General features: G+C 37.4%; 2 protein-coding genes across 2 annotated transcripts in view; one reads left to right on the forward strand and one right to left on the reverse strand.

Annotated features, from left to right (window-relative positions):
- Positions 1-14249, forward strand: part of tmem266 (transmembrane protein 266) — a 26119-nt gene extending 11870 nt beyond the window's left edge. The window contains exons 4-11 of the mRNA XM_024280936.2: positions 5497-5651; positions 7339-7412; positions 9407-9463; positions 9579-9717; positions 10283-10398; positions 10670-10862; positions 11334-11396; positions 11476-14249. Of these exons, the coding sequence (XP_024136704.1) occupies positions 5497-5651; positions 7339-7412; positions 9407-9463; positions 9579-9717; positions 10283-10398; positions 10670-10862; positions 11334-11396; positions 11476-12113 (1435 nt within the window). The 3' untranslated portion in view covers positions 12114-14249. The remainder of the gene's footprint in view (positions 1-5496; positions 5652-7338; positions 7413-9406; positions 9464-9578; positions 9718-10282; positions 10399-10669; positions 10863-11333; positions 11397-11475) is intronic.
- On the reverse strand, positions 13801-19503 carry etfa (electron transfer flavoprotein subunit alpha). The gene is made up of 12 exons (XM_024280937.2): positions 19346-19503; positions 18263-18412; positions 18026-18107; positions 17818-17900; positions 17565-17664; positions 17321-17431; positions 17116-17217; positions 16845-16913; positions 16685-16767; positions 16175-16240; positions 15770-15850; positions 13801-14055 (listed from the first exon to the last, which is right to left on the reverse strand). Exons 1-12 carry the CDS (start codon positions 19382-19384, stop codon positions 14020-14022), a joined length of 1002 nt encoding a protein of 333 aa, XP_024136705.1. The 5' UTR covers positions 19385-19503; the 3' UTR covers positions 13801-14019.
- Positions 19504-19620: the final 117 nt, after the last annotated feature.

The raw sequence follows: 19620 nt of genomic DNA on the forward strand, positions 1-19620 counted from the left end.
GCCCGCTCAGTCCCTTTGACTCTCCTATCTGGTACAGGCTGCGACACAATAGATGACATTTGAGTGCCGGGTTTGTAGGAACGTTAATATGCACAGGCATGCAAAGTGTGAGATTGCTTTTTAGGCCAAGAGCAAAGGACAAGAGCAAAAGGCTTCCATCAGTGCCCTGATGGGAGCCTTTTATCAGGTGCAGCCTGTGTGCTGCTCTGCAAAAAGACCTCCATCCATCTCTATTTGTTTGGGATCTCATTTCTCATGTAAAAGCAGAAGTTTTGCCCCCCCTCTGCAGAGTTATATTCCAGGTGAAAATGCAAGATAATTCCTTTTTTTTCTCCCAAGCTACAATAATACTGCAAAAGTTTCCATTTAATCGAATAATTATCATAATTATTTCACTTCGAATGCATTGTTCCGCATGTGCTGCAAATTGTAAAAGATTTATAGCATTGGGGAATTAAATCTCCAAAGCCTGCCGTTGACTATAATGATAACTTGCCTCCGTAAGCATATTTTCATCGTAGAATGAATACCTCTACAGGCCCACAGTGTCCTGTATATCAAGGAAAGGAGTAGTAAAGGGTTATTGAGCAGCATGAATGAGTTTGAGTTTCTGCCGTTCAACAGCCTGCAGGTGCGCTGTTGTAGTCCATTTTCCTCTGCCCATGCCTGCTGAGTTCAGCAGATTGGAGTGAATTGAATGAAGTTAATAGTGGAGAAACCACAGGGCTTTAAAGTTATCACAGCAGAGGAAGTGAAACTTACAAGAGACATACAGGAGCCAGAGCAAATATATATATATATTCATAGAGCACATGAATGGGTAAAAGTTTAGTTTACATGTTGGTACTTGTTTACAAACTATGTATTTTATTTGCCATAGTTAATAGTCTAGAAAAATGCTTGCTATGTGGCTTAAAAACAACAGTGGTGATCAATAAATGGTTAAAGAATGAGAAAAATAAGGAAAACATAAAAGATTGCAGCCCCAAAATGTGGAGCCTAAATGATTTTTCAAATAAATGAAACAAGGCAAATATAACAGTCGGAGTTTATTTACATGATTAAAATCCTCTTAATGCTTAAATTTATTTTCAGGTATTAAAAGTCAAAAAATTACTTTCAGCAGATGCTACATTTAGGTTAATATGGAGCTGAAGTGGTGTGTTGCATATTTGCCACAACAGGCATTAATGGGTTAGATATTAACACATGACTGTTTGACTTAAAGGTTTGAGTTTTTGCCTTCTGGTATACCCCTAGAACACTTTCACAGTAAAAAGTTAAACTGTTACTTGTACTGGGTAATTTTCATCCAATGTAATGTACCCAATAGAACATATTTGTCATAAAAATAGATGAAAAGAGGACGACACGTGATAAATTACAGTAGTTTTATATTAATTTTAACTGTAGAAAACATAGGAAGATACTAAAAACGTGCTTGAAAATTGGGATTTTGAGAAAAAAAATCCTAAAAAAATAAATGATGAAACTGAAGACTTGGCTTTTGGTCCACCTATTCCTGGGACATGTGAGCCTTTACCCAGAGACCCATGAAACAAGGAAAATTATGTAAATACAAAAGTGCTCTGGGGTTAAACATAGATTACTCTTAAAATAAAGAGTAAATGACAGTAAAACAAACTTAAAATAGAGTCAGACATCCTGTTAGCAGATAAAGCTACTACTTACATAGCAAAACTGAAGTTTTTACACGGAAAAAATAGAATGTAAGGAAAAGAAAGATTTTCTTTTTTTCTGTCTTGTGAGAAAAGTAATCTTATTAAAACATTTTTTCAATAACAAAATAGCATAATTTGAGAAAACATGTCTTTGTGACAAGGATTCTAAGCATTTTTAACATTTCTTGCCCTATTTTGCCTATTTAAAGAAAATATACCAATGGGGAAAATTTTTTTTGCTTACATTTAAGGGGACACAATTTGCAGTGACATACATTCAATATAAATCATTATGAGATTTTTATTTTTAGTCTTATAGCACAAAGTTATAGCTCTGTTTCTAGTTTTTGTTTTTATTTAGGGTTATTTAGATTTTTATACTTAAATAAACAGAATTTTAACAACTTAAATAAATTATGAGCAGGTCCATCCTGGAAAAGAACCAATGCTTTCTCATTTCGGCGTGAATTTTCCCCAAGAGAGGAACCAGACTCCACCTGTGCCCCCACATGGCCACTTTATCCAAATGGAGTGGTCATTCTGTAACCACCATCATTTACAGAAACAATCTCTTCACTTGCATGACAACATAGATCAGTTAATAATCTAATCTCCTCTGACTTTCTGCTGCAAGAAGCCTTTCTGTGTGCGTCTTTGTGCTCTTGTTCTTTTTGCAAGCAGCAAAAAACATCTTTTCCTTCTTCTTTACGAAGTCGTTTCTAGCGGTTGTGCATTTGTCTGAGACATGTTTCATTCTTTACTCCGAGTACTGCTGCTTTAATTTGAGGGGGGATTTTACTCCGCGACCAAATCTGTCTTCCTTCTTCATGAAAGCGTCAGGTTCTTAGTGTTCAAGGTTTAAAGTGATATGCCTAAAATTAAGTTTCTGAGCGTGCAGTAATCCATCACTGCCGTTTACTGTGCCTCCAGACGGGGTATTCCCTTACAGCTTTATTAAATTAATGCCTTTTTCTGTCGGGCTTGTGGGAAAGATCTAAATAAATTATGATTTCACACAGTGTGAGTTAAATCAAAGTCTTTTTGAAATAAGGTGATGCCCTTTGAAGGCGTGCTTCTTACTTCCTCTTTGTTTCACACACACGTCTGGTGCCTGCATGTTAAACAATTTTCTCAGCGAGCGCCTCGATTCCTTGGCTCTTTTTCCACCCAGCAGATGGGGTTGACTTTGTTCCCACCAAACAGACCGCCGGTGCATTGGCTGTCTCTGTGGTTACTGCAAGTGATATCATTTATCCTTCACCTTCGTTTGTCACCTTGAGTACGGAGCTCCTCATTGGCTGGAACATGGGGTTGTTGTTGTAGAAAGCTGTAGTTAACCTCTGATAGAAGAAGTACAGGTCAAAAAATGAATAGTTTCTTATGTTTAACACTAAATTAGATTAATAATAACTAAATAATTTGATTTACAATCATTTAAACAACTTCGGTTCAATTTGGATGACATTTTTATAATGTAAATGGTATTGTCTTTGCTTAGATCTTCACATTTGGGCCACAAATAGGTGCCATTCATTAAAACTTTGACCATTCAGAAGTTCAAGGTGAAGTTTTAGTTTCATGACGTAGCGAATGACTTCAGAGTTCAACTGCTCTGGATTCCAGACAGGTTAGTTCCCTCACCAAGAATGTGTACATGTGCAGAATGCGGTTTGTTCCTGTTCTTTTCACCAGGGACGCTGCCTTCACATAACTGAAAGTTCAAACTGTGAACTCAAGTAGCCCTTTTATAAAAAAGCTGATTTGCATTGATCGCTTGTTCGAACACAGAAGTCAGTGTCTAGGATTTCCACTAGTAAATCCACATTTTGAATAATTATTCAGCATCACCCCAGTTTCAAAGCTTGAGATCATTTTTTTTGGCATCAGTTAGAGTTTGATTGAGCTTTAATGCCCCTTTTCTGTTATTGTCTCAATAGATGAAAGCTTCAAATAAATAAATAAAAAAGTTCATTTTTAGTTTTGCTCATTCTATACAAAAGTTTTTTCATCAACTTCTCTAGTCTAATAGTTATTATTCTGCCTTTTTCCCATATAAATGGAAAAATAAATCTCTAAAATAGTTTTTTATATTTCAAATTTTGAAATTTTATAGAATTTCAAAATAAAAAAGCTTATTCTTATATAGGTCAATGCATACCTACCACTGTAATTTGTGATTTTTGAGCAAATATGAAAAGAGACGAGAAAAAAACGCATCACTGTATCATATTTTTGCTATTTGTATTATTTATTTTCTGAAAATTGTGCCATTTGAAACAACTTTAGTGATTTTCTTTTAAGTTAAAAGTGATCCATGTCATTCTTGTCACTCCGCTTCTGTCCAACTCCTCTTCCTCCTTCCTCTCTCCTCTCCCCCAGTTTCTGTTGAAAGGATCCCAATCCCTTTGAACTGGCTGCTTCCTGCTTCCTTTCTGCTTTCAAACTGGGCTAAAGCAAAAAGAATATATAGTTAAATAAATCTACATCATCTGTCATCCTAATAGACATTCCTTGGCTTTTCAACTGCTGTCTTCAAGGACTGTCACACCACCACCTCTGGGTGACCCTTTTTTTGCCTCATTGATATTTAGAATCCCCCCCCTCATGTTTTCCTTCATCATATCCATGAACCTCCTTTTTGGAGTCCCTCTGGGTTTCCATTTGTCTCCAAAACATCAAACAATTTCTTATGGAATTATTCCTCCTCCTATCCATCCTTGTCATTAAAAAAAAAAAAAAAAACATCTCAGGGTCTCTAAACCAGCTACTTCTATAATATTCCTGACATTCTTTTGTCGAAGATCACACCTGAAACCTTTCTCCACCCATTCCAATCTGCTTACACTCAACTCATCTCTGAAGTCCTCCACCTTCTTCACCTCCGCCCCCGTTACCTCACCAGTGCCCCACATTTACACATGGATTCTCTGCCTCTCTGAGGCTGACCTTCATCCCCCCTCTAAATGTTCCTCCACCTGCTTCCTGCTCTCACTATAGATCACAGTGTCATCTGCAAACATCATGCTCCACAGAGATTCCTGTCTTACCTTACCTGTCATTCTCTGCATCACAGCAAACATGAAAGGGCTCAAAGCTGATCCTTGGTGCAGTCCTACAGCACATCTCATCTCTACAATGTATTCCTTAGCCATTTCAAACTTTCTCTAGATGCAAAATCCAGTTTTTTTTACCTTCTCTGTTCCTTTCTAGCAGGATCCTCCACACAAATATTGCATTTGTGGTTCTCTTCCATTCTGTTGCTTACATCTGTCCTCAACTGAGCTTCTACTATTAACTTTATTGCATGAATCTTCAGATTTATCCCTTTACAATGCTGCCTTGTCTCCCGTCTTTGTAAAAATGGGCACCAGTCCACTTCTCCATTCCTCAGGCATCTTCTCACTCAGAGAGATCTTGTTAAACAGCCCAGTCAGAAACTCTACTGCCACCTCTCCCAAATAATACCAAAAACTTCTCAGGAATGTTGTCAAGATGAACTGCTTATTAGACATTATTTGAAGTTTTAATTTTCTTTTATGGTGATAAAAAGTGACACTAACTTGTGCAGGAGATGGGAAACAGTTATATTTGTGATATTTCTCAATTTTGACATTTAATGGAAACAAATCTATAAACAAATTCTATAAACTGCAGACAACAGAAATGGCTGATTTTCTGTAATCTGCAGAAATATGAACAACCAACAAAACTAATATGACTTAGAAAACATTGTTTTTAACGAACCAGTGTTCATTTTTGACTTCACAGCACTGCGATGCTTACCACCGTTTCTCATTGCTTCTCCATAACTCAGATCAAACTGGCTGAAGCCGTGCTGTGGGCGAAGGGCGGCTCTGTGGCAGGTGTGTCTGCTGTCGGCGAGCTTCAACTGTTTCCTGGTAGCCAGCGTGGTCCTGGTGGTTGTGCTGCTGGTCGTGGAGCTGCTCATAGACACCAAGCTGCTGCAGTGTGAGTAAACCAAGGGTTTTTGAGGAATCACATGACTTCAGAGGGTTTGAAATGGTTAAGTCCGAAATAGATTTCCCACTTGTTTCTTATTTGTTTACCAGAAACAAATTTATTAATGAAAGACTATTTTCTACATGATCTTCCCACATATCAATATTTGAAGACATAATGATCTTATGACATAGAAAGGGATCTACATTTCACCCTTATTAAAGTTCCACTCTGATTAAAAATTGTGTTTTTTAACAAGTTTTTATGACATTTATTTTTATTTTTTGCTGCACCACTAATTTTTTGGTAGGGGTTGTAAGAGGCTGTAATCTAGTGGGATAAAGTGTAAACAAAGGTATGATGGGAAATGGGGGCAGGTTTACTTCACACCACAACTCGAAGGCAAAAATCATATGAACTACAGCCACTATTAAAAAACCATGTCATAGAAAACTACATCGTTTTTTTGTATTTGTTTTGGCTAAAAACAGAATAATTATAATTAAAAGACAACTGGGAACAATTTAAAAAAATGATCCGATTTGAATTTTAAGGTTTTCTAATTTAAAAGATGCCCTTTCAGGAAGTTGGAGACTGTTGATGTCTCAAAAATGACATGAAATAGTTTGAGTTTTTTTTTTTTTTACGTAATCTTATTTAATTTGAGATGATAAACTCCTTGTTTTAAAGATGTCCTGATTCTTTGAGGAGTTTTGGAGTCCATCTTGCTTTATTTACGGTATAATTTTAAATTTAAAAAATGACCTGTTTTGTCTAGAAGTTCCCATATTTTTCTCTGCCAGAAGTCCATGGCTATTGAAACATTAAATGGTCATATTTTGCTTGATAAGAAGATCCTAAAAAAAAAATAGTGACTGTATGCTGTCATGGTGATAGTAGGTAGCAGGGTTCATCTTTGTTTGTTTTTTTGACTCCTTATACTATTCATGAAGAAAGATCTAAATTTTTAATTAACTAAATACTACATGTTTTTCATAAATGTCACTATATCTTTAAGACACAATGTTCGATTTTTTTTTTATTTTAAGTTTGGCCTTTTAGTGAACAAAAACCATAAAAATGATTGTTTTTTTTAGTCTGATTCCTTTCATACTTTACCTGTGTTTACAATATTCCATCCAGCCCGGCTGGAGGTTACTCATCTGTGATGAGGTGTAGGTCAGGAGTCAGGGCCTGTTTAAAGCAAGCGAGCTGATGCATGCCGTCTCTTGTAGTATCTGAACACGTTCGAGCCTTCGCACTCCCTGAAGACTGTCTGCCTGATTGAGCAGATAAAAGGAGAAGTAAGACAAATGTGTGGAGGTGGATATCAGAATAAGAAAGAATGCGAGCCAGAGGCAGCTGCTGAAGATGGATGGAGTGATAGACAGATCGTTGAACACAGCAAACAAAGACATATGGAGGGAGATGTGGCGCTAAAAGACAAATGGTTTGGCCGGCGCACAAAAGCTGCTTGATGCACTCCACCATTTGCATGATGGATAGATTTTCAAATGCAAACAAATGCATGTGCCATATGGGGTGTATTAATATTTACAATGATGCTTTATGTGCGGTTTTAATTAAGATCCCATTTCTGTCTCATTCATTTAATTTAGCCAACTTCAGTATTTACTTCTAACTTCTTTATGTTACGGCTAACCATAAAAAATAATGTTCTGTTTCTCATCCTCAGTCAATAATGCATTCCAGTTTGCCAGCGTCATCCACTGGATCAGCCTGGCTATCCTCTCTGTGTTCTTCACGGAGGTGAGTCTTCCCTGCTCAACACTAAAGCAATCTCATTTATAGCTGATGCAGCTGCTTGATTAATGCTAGGTCGTGCAGTATACGGAAGAGCACCAGCAGGTTCCCTCTGCAATAATAACCATGAGATGTCCCGGGCATTCGCTCAAAGACTGTTGGGTGCAGACGAACTTTGATTAAGAACTCTCAAATTAAATAAAAAATTCACACAGATACTGAGAATAATCAGGAAGCTTCATGCTCAATTCATATTTTCACCATCTGTAGATTTACTTCATAAGCAGTTTTAGTTCTGTCGTCTTATAAAGCTCAGTCGAATGTGCTTTCCTACTGTGTCCACTTTGTGTGCATTAGACAGCAACCTTGGGAGCTCAGTTGCCAGATGGAAGCTCATTACCATGGTAACTTATTAATAATGAGTCTGCACGCACCGATGAAACAAAAGGACACGGTGAAACACTGAAACTAACAGCTACAAGAAACTTCCCTTTTCCTAAGAGTCAATATCATGAAGGATTAATGCAGTGCTTGGCACGCTTTTGGTCAAACAAGTTCACTGCAGTTGGTCCGGAGTGAGACACTTAACCCCCTTTTTACACATCCACACGTCTTTTAAAATAAATTGTACTGTTTGGACTGTTGTTGAGCTGTCTCCACCTCACAACAAACTGACGGAAGATTCAGGCTCCGTCGTTTGGAATTGACTTCTCTTTTTGGGCACAATTTTTAAAGAGATTGATAGATGCTAAAAAACTCCAGATCTCATATAAGAAGAATAAAGAGACACAAAATCAAGTTTGAATTTATCAAATGTTGGCTGCAAAATAAACCAAAAGCTTCACTGCATTCGTGTGTTTTTTGTTTTTATGAATCAATGTGAGCAAGGGTTTAAGTTTTTGTTTGCCAATGACAGGGTACAGACCTGAAAACCGTTTCCAGTTTCAGACCCAAAAGCATTAAAAGTATATTTAAAAGTTGGATTTTTTTTCAGTAAAAACTCCAAATAAATTGTGGGAACTTTTGCTTTTAATGTAGATTTTGTTTTCAATTAAAAAAAAATAATAATCATCATTTAAATTCTTCAAATAACCCAGAAAGTGAAGCATAAACTGTGGATTTGTAAACGTTGGTTTCAGCCGTATCGCCTCAACGAGACGTGGTTTTTGATCTTGAAGATGCATTTCTTATTAGCTAAAGTTTTGACTGAAATTGATATTTTTAAATTTGAGGAGGCTCCAAACTAGTAGAGCTGTGTTGAGTTCTAATTTTAGTTGATAAACACTTCAGAAAACCACATTTGAGATACTGTCCATTAAAAGATTTGTATTTTTTACTTCCTGAAGAACACTTGAGCAACTTTTCTACTGAAATCAATTCATCAACTTTATTTTTAAAGTGCTTTAACACAATTTAAAATTGAACAAAACTCTGTACATTAAAATCTAAACGTAATAAAAATATTGAAGCAATTATCTCTAATCGAATCCAATATTATATAATCTTATTTTCCAATGTGAGAAATATTAATGTTTGTTTGAAATTTGAGAGGTTTCGTAACACTATGCAAGGAAACTAGGTTAAATGTTCAAGTCAAATGTTGAAGCAATGGTTTCAAGTAGAAATAACAAACTAAAAATCTATGAAATATTTAAAGGAGTTAAATGGATCCAAAATGGCTCTGCTTTTCCCCCAAAGAAAGAAAAAAAATCAAAGCTTTATTAGCAAAGACTCATTTATTTTTATGAGTTTTGCCCCAAATAAAACATCATATATTACTGCATTTATCTGAGAAGAGGTTTTTTTGCCACAGCAGAAGCTCAATAAGGTGATTCAGTCAAATCTAGTGTTATATATGACAAAACTAAAACAAACAAAAAAAAGAAAGTTTTAAATAGCCAAGTTAAATTTTAAGGTTTACCAAAAACTTCCTTTTTCTGATGGTTCTCGTTTACTCCATCTTATCCTGTGTAACCTCCAACTGTCCCTCTGCTCAACAGACAGTCTTCAGGATAGTGGTGTTGGGAATATGGGATTACATAGAGAACAAAGTAGAGGTAAGCTTTCATGAGCCCCCTGAGTCCCCGCTCATTTCTGCCTTCGCTGCAGACTCATTCCGTAGAAGACGTGACTCAGCTTCTGACAGGTGACAGTTCTGTGGGATTCTCTCAGGTGTTCGATGGCGCCATCATCGTCCTCTCTCTGGCCCCTATGGTGGCCTCCACAGTGGCAAATGGTCCCAGCAGCCCCTGGGATGCCATCGGTCTCATCATCACACTGCGCATCTGGAGGGTCAAGAGGATCATTGACGGTGAGTTCAGAAGGAGCTGACAACCCCCTCCATGTCTTGCCCTTTACTGTCTGTGCACAAGGACAGACCCTCCACTGTGATCTCTGCACCAACTGCTTGATGTTTCTGGCATCACTTATTTTAATCGTTTAATATCGAAAAAGAACCTGATTTGCTTATAATAAGCAGTTCAAAAACTATTTGACTGCAACCAGATCTTAAAAATAATTTTATTTTAAACACACTGTGTACCCCCGTGTGGTAATTACAGGTACTACAGGAAGTAAGAAAATTATTAGAAAGTGAGGGCAAGGTTTGAACTTGTTTTAATCTCTAATGTTCAGAAAAATAACAACATTTTACAACTTTTTTTCTTATGGACTCAAATAATGACCTCTGAGTGTGCATGCTGTACTTGGTTTTGATTTCATCTGCTCGAGTAAAGGAATCTTCAAGCCTTTATTTCACAAAACCCTTTTTTCCACTGTCATGCAACTTTATATACTAAATAACTTATTCTTAAAATAAATCAGAAAAAACAAGTGTTTTTTGTTGAAGGAAAACTGACTTTATGTCTGTTTTTTAGCCTATGTGCTGCAGGTGAAGGTGGATATGGAGCTGGAGATGCAGCAGTATGAGAAGGCTAAGGCACTGAGAGAGGAGCAGCTCGATCGTCTTACACAGATCTGCCAGGAACAAGCTGTATGTTTGTATTTTTTAATATAATACTTTTTAGTCACATCAGGTTATTCCTGCAGTTGGCCAACAGAGGGCAGCACATTACCTTTACAGGACAATCTGTGAACTAATCAAATCATTGCATTCTACTTTTGTAGAAACTGATTAAATAAAAATGATAAACAACAATCATTATAAAGAATTATCCTAAAGTCAGTGAATGTATGATCACGTCACTTAAAACTATATACTAGTGTCTGCTGTCTTTTTTTCCCCCCCTTTCCTTCCGTTTTAGTTTGAAATCAGACAGCTGCGCGCTCACCTCGCCCAGCAGGATCTGGATCTGGTGGCAGAGCGGGAAGCAGCCATGCAGATCCACCATATATGGAGTAAAAAGAGCAACAGTTTCCATGAGGTGGACGGGCTGGCCCCCGGGGGCTCCGAGCATCACGGTCCAGCCAAAACTAGGGAACCGGTCGGCCCATCAGGTCTGGAACACTCAGACTCTTTTGTAGACTGCAAAAGGGAATTTTGAGAAAGTAAAAGACCCTTGTTTCAAGAGAAGTTATTAGAAAAATAATTTTGTTAAAAATATTTTTTGTTTGAGAAACATGTCTAAGTGACTAGAGTAAAAAAATAATAATTCTTGATAAGACCATTTTTCTTACATCTTATATTAAGAATTTTTTTCAAATTTTAAGATTTTTTTTTACCTGTTCCTATGGTGACTGTGTTTGCAATGTCTCATATGCAGCTTTTGTACATTAAAAAGTGATTTATTTACACATTTTATTAAAAATTTATGCAAATCTTCAAAGCTAAAAAAGTATTTTTTTATGAGTTGTTGTATTTTTACACCAGCATGATGGACAGCTCATGCAGCACTGCAATATTCCTGGTAAATTTAGACGTAGTAAAGTGTTCAAGACTGTTGACTTTTCCCTCTTTACCCTTCTTAGACCACCATGGTCAGGATGACATGAACAACTACATCAGCCAGTATTACAGTGAGCAAAGCAGTGGTGAGCATCCTAATCACACCTGCAAGGGTCACACATCTCTGTAGTTCATGGTCACATGTTTCTGTGTTTTATTTTGTAGATTTGGGGATCCCCGATCCGGCCCGTGTCATCACCACAGCAGCCATAGACGTGCACCTGCCAAACAACCCCAGCCAGCTTCCGTCCACTCTGGTGAGCGCAGACGCGGTGCCGTCCGGCCGTCTGCAGCGCACCGGCAGCTCGGTCAGCGAAGTCTCCACGACCGCTGGATCCCGCACCAGCTTCAGCGCCCGCCAGCACAGCATCAGCAGCCACACGCTGGGCTCCAGCATGGACTGCAGCTCCACTGTACGCGAGGCCTCCACCTCCACAGACTACAGCGACCAGCGCTGCTACCCGCCACCTTACAGCAGCCCCCTGGCCCTGGGCACTCAGCCCAGAGGAGGTCCTAGTGCGGTGGTGCAGGAGCTCCTCTCCTCTCTTTCTGAGGACTCGTGTCTCACCCAAAAGGCTCTGGACCCCGTCAACCTCAAACCGCCCAGCCCCACAGGTTCCACTAAAACGAGCCCCGAACTGGAACATAGGGTCAAGATCTACAACAAGAGGAACCAGGAGAGTAGGGTCGGACTCCAGGCAAAGACCGTCATCCATCTTCAGGGTAACGAGCCTCTTCTGGGGGAGAAGTACAGGATGATCGGGTCAGTGGACGCTCCCGTCCACCGCCTATCAGAGACATAGGTGAACCATTTTAGAATGTGTTCTTTAGATCAGATGCAAAAATTAATGCAAACTGCACCCCGCTGTTGGAAGCCACCGGCACAGAGGCTGTGTGGCCGCAACGCTTGTGCTGCTGGAACAGAAAAGCTGAACAAACCGAACACACGGCTACAGACGATGGCAGATTTAAAATCACTCATCAGGAATCCTCACTCCAAACACTTTCTTACTTTTCTTAAAGAAAACTTAAAAACAAACAAACAAAAAAACAACCAGCACTGAGGCCTGAGCCTCACCTCCTCAATCAGGCCTGTACAGAAAATCTGGTGTTGAAGTTCGACTCGCAGAGAAACAAGCGACCCGGTGGTGCTGAGTGCCTGTGGCCACTCCTCTGACTGACCTTGAGGTTCTCCTGAAGGTGAAGGAACGGAGGACACTTCCTAACCAGATGAGGAAAAATCAGAAGGAACAAAAAGCAGCTTTTTCAATGGATCACTACAGGGTACATTTGGTCTCTCAGCTTCTACTTTACACAAAATAGTTTGTTTCTTAGGAACATTTTAAAAATTTAGAGCATTCAGAAACCTTTTTTGGTTCATTAATCAAAAGTCCTTCTTATAACATGTTTTTGATTAACTATATTTATTTTAGAACATTTAATAACTCAATTCAATGAAAAAATAGCATCTAAATTACAGCAAAATTACCTTCAGTTATTATTTTTGGTACCATCACAGATAAAGAAATATCATGATTATCATTAGGAAACATTTTAAAACAAATTGAAAGTAACTAGTTGAACGCGTTGCTCTCTTTAAAAGCACTGCTTCAAGTGCCTGCCCTTTGAGTCAACGTGAAGATATCCAGCAAAAGGTGCCTCAGTATTTTCTCATCAGGTATTTATTCCTAAAAATGTGCTAACTACAAGAATACCAGGTTCAAACTAAAAACGTTAGCATTGTATGTCAAATGCTGACAGCTAAGGCTGAAATACGCTTAAGCACGGAAGAAAATGTGAAATAACTGACTTTCAGACTAGTTGCTTTATACTTTATAAGCTGAAAAAGAGTAAAAGATAAAAAAATGGGTAAAGGAAAGCTTACCTGATTTATAAAGTCAAATTATGGAGACTAAAATGCTAATAAAAAAAAGGAAAACAGAATTTAAGTAAACACTGCTACAAATGTCACAACTGCAAAAAAGGCTTGGATTTATAGAAAATGCAAAATTAACTAAAGAAAATGTTAGCTAAAATTTTGATGCTTTAAGCTAATCTTTAACAAAATTCCACTTAGAAAAGAAATGAACAAGAAAAAGGCCAAAAAATTAGATGAATAAAAGCTTCTAAATGATGAAATGCTTAAGTAAAAAAAAAAGCAGAAAAAGCCATAAATGATAAAGCTGCTCCTAAATTTTTAACCTTCAGTGTAAATAAATAAATAAAAACCACAAATACTTTAAAAAAAAGAGCCAGTATAACTTGAAAAAAAGATTAAGAGTGCAACATTTTTAAAGAGTTTGAGCAATTTCTAAACCACACAAGTGAACAAAACCAAAAATCTTCTGAAGAACAGTTTCTTTGAAATCAAAGACGTGAAGACTGAACACGTGGAGGAATCAGAGGAAAGTCCTAACTGTGTGCATATTCTCTCAGAGTACACACAGTATTACACCATATACTACTAAGAGCAAAAAAAAGAAACTGCCATAGGTAGGTACAGATCATTTATTAGGAATTAAGTATTTGCAGGATATATACAAAACCTGGTATTTCTTTCTGGACACTACTAATAGAGAGGATGTTGACGGCGGAGTTAGTCCGACACTCAAACATGCAGCTTCAGGAACTGATTAAGGCGATGAGCAGGCGTCCTGTTATTGCTCTTGGTGGAGCTGTCTGTTGAAGGTTTGGTGGGAGCGCAGCTCTTCACTTGCTCAGTGCTTCCGTCATCTCAGGAACGGCCTTCAAAAAAAAAAAAAGATGCAAAAATTATTTGCCAGAATCGAACCTTAACACTGTTGCCAAAAAAAGTACCTGTTTTCTGTTCAATGAATCGATGGATAAAAATTGCTGTGAATGATCCCAGTTAAAAGTAAATTTCTGATTTAGCTAAAGTTTACTAACTTTGTTTTTTTCTTTGTGGGTGCTAAAAAAAACATTGCTAATGAAAGTTTGAAAAGAAAGAACAAAGTTTACACTGATTCCCAACTGGTTCTGGATGCCCACTACAGATACCATCTCAAAGGTGAATTTTATCTGTTTTTTGTCATATTTTCCAGCATAACAAATATGCAGATGTTCATTATTTAAAACTTGGTGCAGCTGTTTTATTTTCTGGGTCATTCTTTGCTATTTAATGTTTTTGCTTTTGCAGTCAATTGTTCTTAATTTAGGTTTCAGTTTTTAAAAATCTCTTTCTCTTCTTTTTGTGACTCCACAACTGACTTAACAAAATAAAGCTGATTCCATTTTCTGTTTCACTAAAGGTTCAATGATTACAGTTTGTGTTCTTTGATGTGTGATATAACATTAATTGTTTCTTCTTATGGTTGAAACTGGAATTAGAAAACAGCAGATCATAGATCATGACTTGGGACTTCTGAAAAGTTGGACTTAAATGGTTTAACCAATCACAAAATTCAACTGTAATACTTCGTTTCAACCGGTAGGGGGCAGCACACAGACGGTTTTATTTTTAGAATGATGCAAGTTTATTCTAAAATTGTCAGAAATTTTTCAAGGACAAATATTCAGCATTTTAAAAACCCATCTATAGATGTCCACAGCCAAAAAAAAAGTTGATTTCAGGTTTGGCTACCCTTAAGAAGTATTTTGCTCATATAAATGCAGTTTTGTCCAAACTGCTTCTGCTCTCAGCAAACCCCAGAATAGAATCAGTCCCTGACTGCATCGGCGTGAGTATCAACTGTCAGTTTGGGGGAAAAGCTAGAAAGCCCATCCATTTTAAACAGTTATCCGAGGAGTGATCACATGTAAGTTGATCCCGCTCAGCGGGTCACAACTCCACTGCCACCAACTTATTACTAATCACTTCCACTGAGTTCCTCAGGACACCTGTGCTGCTCCGGCACCACTCAGGGAGCTAAATAAAACATGAATTACAGGACGCACATGCAAATATAGCCTGCTATCCTTTCACAGACAGCACTGGACTCCAAAGGTTAGTGAAGCCAAAACCCCTGGCTCAGTGTCCTGAAGTGCCAGCTTGATGCAGGAATGCAACTGAGCGTATAAAAGGTTCAGGCTAAAAATAAAACTAACTAACAATTCGTTTTTGAATCCTCTAAGTAATGATTTCTGGCACATATGGGTTTATTTATACGACACTGACACTAAGAATCACGTGACTCGTTAACGGAGGTTTATATGAAGTTCACGTGTTGCTTTGACCTGCAGTTACAGTCACATTGTGACGAGCTGCTGCCACAGCCTCCGTAGATTAATTCAAGAGCTTAATAATTCAGCAGTCACACATTTCCATTGGGTGGAATAAGGAGCCATGCAAAATTCATAAGTGGGAAAAACAAATGTTCTTAAAATAATGTAGCCCTAGAGATAAAAAAAATAAATAAAAATATGCATAAAACAAGTCCAAAACGACTTAGGTGTAGCATATCTGTTGCAACAACCACGGTATTTTCAGTCAAACACTTGCCTTAAAAAGATCTGCTACTAAACCGTAGTCAGCCACCTGGAAAATGGGAGCTTCAGGATCCTTGTTGATGGCTACAATAGTCTAAAAAATGAAGAAAGGCAAAACATGTAAAACATATGCACTAAATGTTTACATGTTTTAAACCATGTGAGATTCACGAATACAGTATTCTATTAAGCTAACTAGAAAGGATTTTGGTTTTCCTTATGAAAACCCCAAATCCTACAGAATAAAACATAAGAAGTTCAATTTAAGCATTGGGTCCTTTTGTACATTTTACTTGTATTTTAAGCTAAATACTTTAAGTAAGCGACCAAGAGGAAAAATATTTTTTTTAAAAACAACCCCAGAATAATAAAATGACTAAAAGTTCAATGATGTTCCATGGAGCTCCTGTAACTTTACCTTACTGTCTTTCATTCCAGCCAGATGTTGGATTGCTCCTGAAATACCAACTGCAATGTACAACTCCTGTCAAATAAAAATGAAAAAACAAAGAATTACATACCTGTTTATCCTCTTTATCAAAGGACATTTCTCCAACTTCAACATGAACTCATCAAGTTTAATGTTTTCTGAAGTTTGTAACAACAACAGCTTTGTGTTAGAATAAATGTGTTTAAGAGAATCAATGAAGATCAAGTAAAAGCTGTCGTATGTCCAAAAGGTGATTTAATTTTGAACAATAAGTTTTATCATTTTAAATCACACACATTTAAGTGTTTTAGTTATCATGATATAAAGGTAAAATCCCTGACGAGGTGTCCATTATCACTTTTTAATAGACACCCTGGAGCCAATCAGAATCAACCTGGACATATGTATAAAAAAACTAAAAGTTAACTATAAATGAATACATTTTTAAACAGAGAATTACTGTGTTCCTAAAAGGAAAAAGTTGTTGAAAAAACATACCGGTGCAACAATTTTGCCTGTCTGTCCAACCTGCATATCGTTTGGAACAAATCCAGCATCCACTGCAGCTCTAGATGCTCCAACTACAAAAAAAGGACGATTTAAGGATTAAAAATACATAAAATTAAAAGCTGGCAGCGGACAGCCTTCCAAAGAATACCTGCAGCGTTCAGTTTGTCGGCAAGATCATAAAGCAGCTTGAAGTTGTCTCCACTCTTTAATCCTCTTCCTAAAGGGCAGAAAAACATGACAGAAAAAAAAACAGTTATGAATTTCAGGCTATATATGTTGACCCTCATTCTAACTTCTATACATTATTACACCTGCCATTAAAGAGTTAAAAAAATCAGAATATTTGACTGAAAGTGGAGAATTGCTAGTTTGAATTTAACCCTGAATGTATAAGGTGAATATGCACAATAACTACAAACCTCCTGACACCACAACCTTTGCACTTGTCAACTCTGGACGGTCACTCTTGGTCAAACTCTGTTCGAGCCACTCTGACACTCCAGCAGGGGCAGCAGGAGCAACTGTGGGTCCAACAACCACCATTAATAAGAAATCTTTACCAAATTTAAAGCTTAACACATGCTTATTTCTCTAGTGCAAGAGAAGGAAATTAATCTGCACTACCATCTTCTGAAGCAGCACTTCCTCCCTCCACTGCAGCCGCCTCAAACGCCGTTCCTCTGACAGTGAAGACCTTCACTGGTTCGTTGCACTTTACTGTGCTGAGTGCGTTTCCTACACAATTCAACCCAAATATAAAGAAGTTTATTCCTCATTTAAAAGTGCTTAGTATGCTACTGTTAGGGAAATATGCTACAAATGTGAAATTAACCCAATAAACATAATAATTAGAAACTAACAGCTGTACCTGCATAGATGGTCCTCACAAATGTATCAGGGGATTTGATTTCAATAATATCTGAAACTGGAGCAACGTCCAACTTTGCAGCAACTCTGGGGAGCAAGTTCTACAAAACATTAAAGAGGGACACTGATCAGACTCACCAATACACTGCTGCTGAGCAATAGTAAATGCAAAAACAACAATATTTTATTTAAACCTCAAATAAAAAAACAGTATTTTTTTTTATTTAATAAACAGTGAGTCTGTGCATACTGACCTTTCCAAAAGCAGATGCACCAGCGCAGATGTGAGTGAAGTTAAACTGCTTTTGTGTTTCCAGGATAAGTGGAGTCAGCTCCTCTAATGAAACAAAGCAAAAAAACAAATTCAAGTAAGCTGGTGGCAAATTCTCACTCAAGGATATGAAAATGTACAAGTAAATCTGGAGGTGGTAACTGTATGTTAAAAATAAAAGGGTTACATACCTGGCAAGGCACCTTTGTAAGCCTCATGTTGGGCCACCAGAACTTTCTTGACACCCTTTACTTTGCTTATCTCCTCCACAACCTAAAACATATGTTAAGTGGTATTTTATCTAGCAATATGTTCATGTTTAAACTTAGAAAATACTTCTGTTTAATCTATAGTATTTTTACTAAGTAACATTAGAAAAAGTTTAAATTACTTCAGTGACACCACTTGGTCAAATAACATTTACCCACCTTGGCACAATTGGTTCCCGCAACCAGACAAGATACATCTCCACCGAGTTTACTGGCGGCGGTGATGGCGTTGAGAGTGATAGGTGTCAGCTTTTCATTGGTGTGTTCTGCAACAACCAAGGTGCTTTGAAACCGCTGGATGAGGCCAGTCTGTTGGTAAACAATCTCAGTCAACACGAGTTTAATCTTAAACTGTCCTTTGTTCTGTGAGGTCTATTTATGGTGCACTATTTATAACATAGGCAATGCAGAACCAGACAAAACCTGCGGCTGTGCACCGGGAGAGGACGGACTCTCACTCGGTTATATGCGTGTGTGGTGCTGGGCTCAGGTAAACAAACTACACGGCCATTTCTAGAGCGGCTGCAGCTGGTTATGTCCAAGTAAACCAGTTAGCACAAGCCTCATCTGGATGTGATGGATAGCAGTAACTAGGGAAAAATAAACAACCACTTTTTCACATTTTATTCAAATAGGATGGTGTTGTGGCAATCTGAAGTTTAATGTGGACATATTTTTAAAGATACACTAATTATAATAACTTATCAAAAATTATTAAAAGTGGCATAGCAAATATATGTAGAATCTAGAAATAAAAAAAATACACAAATGAAAGGCAATATAGATCAAGTGTTTTTAGTGTGTTTATTTAAACGCTTCCAAACAATTTCACATAAATTCTAGTTTCTTTCTGTTTCATGATAATGTTCAATATCTACATATATATGCTTAAAACACTGATGGAAAAATATGTGGAAGACACAGTCAAGTCAATGACATTGTTATCAGTTTCGTAACCAGTTATTACAAGGTTTCATAATCATTGACGTCGACTAAAATTCACTTCTTAATTCCACCAGATTTTAACATGCAACATATACGACTAATTTTTCAATTTCTGTCAACTAATATTTTCATTTCTGTTCATTTACATTAGCATCACATCAAGGTTAACAGTCTGAGCTAGCCTTCGAGCGGCTGCAGCAAAAACAAGCAATTGCCGCTCTCCTTTTTTGCGTAGCTATGACAATATTATGATGAAAAGTTAAATGTTTAATATGTTCATAATAGTCGTACTCTTACCAGGTTTTTTACGGAACCTGTGCTGAAGACCCGATTCATGTCGAATGCAGGAGTTTGCTTCTTTCTGTAGCAGTGGTAAAGCTTTAAGCTACAACGTCACAGACGTCTGCGGAACTCTCGCGATAAAAGGAAAACTTGATGTAATTTCCGGTTAAGTCTTTCTGTCCCTCTCCTTAGATAAACATGTTACAGTACCCACACAATTTATAAACAATGATTTCATTAGAAAGCTATTTTGCTTATTTATTAATTTAGCTACTTGTTTTCGAGTTAAG

The sequence above is a fragment of the Oryzias melastigma genome, linkage group LG6, assembly GCF_002922805.2.
Source record: "Oryzias melastigma strain HK-1 linkage group LG6, ASM292280v2, whole genome shotgun sequence".
Lineage (NCBI taxonomy): Eukaryota > Metazoa > Chordata > Actinopteri > Beloniformes > Adrianichthyidae > Oryzias > Oryzias melastigma.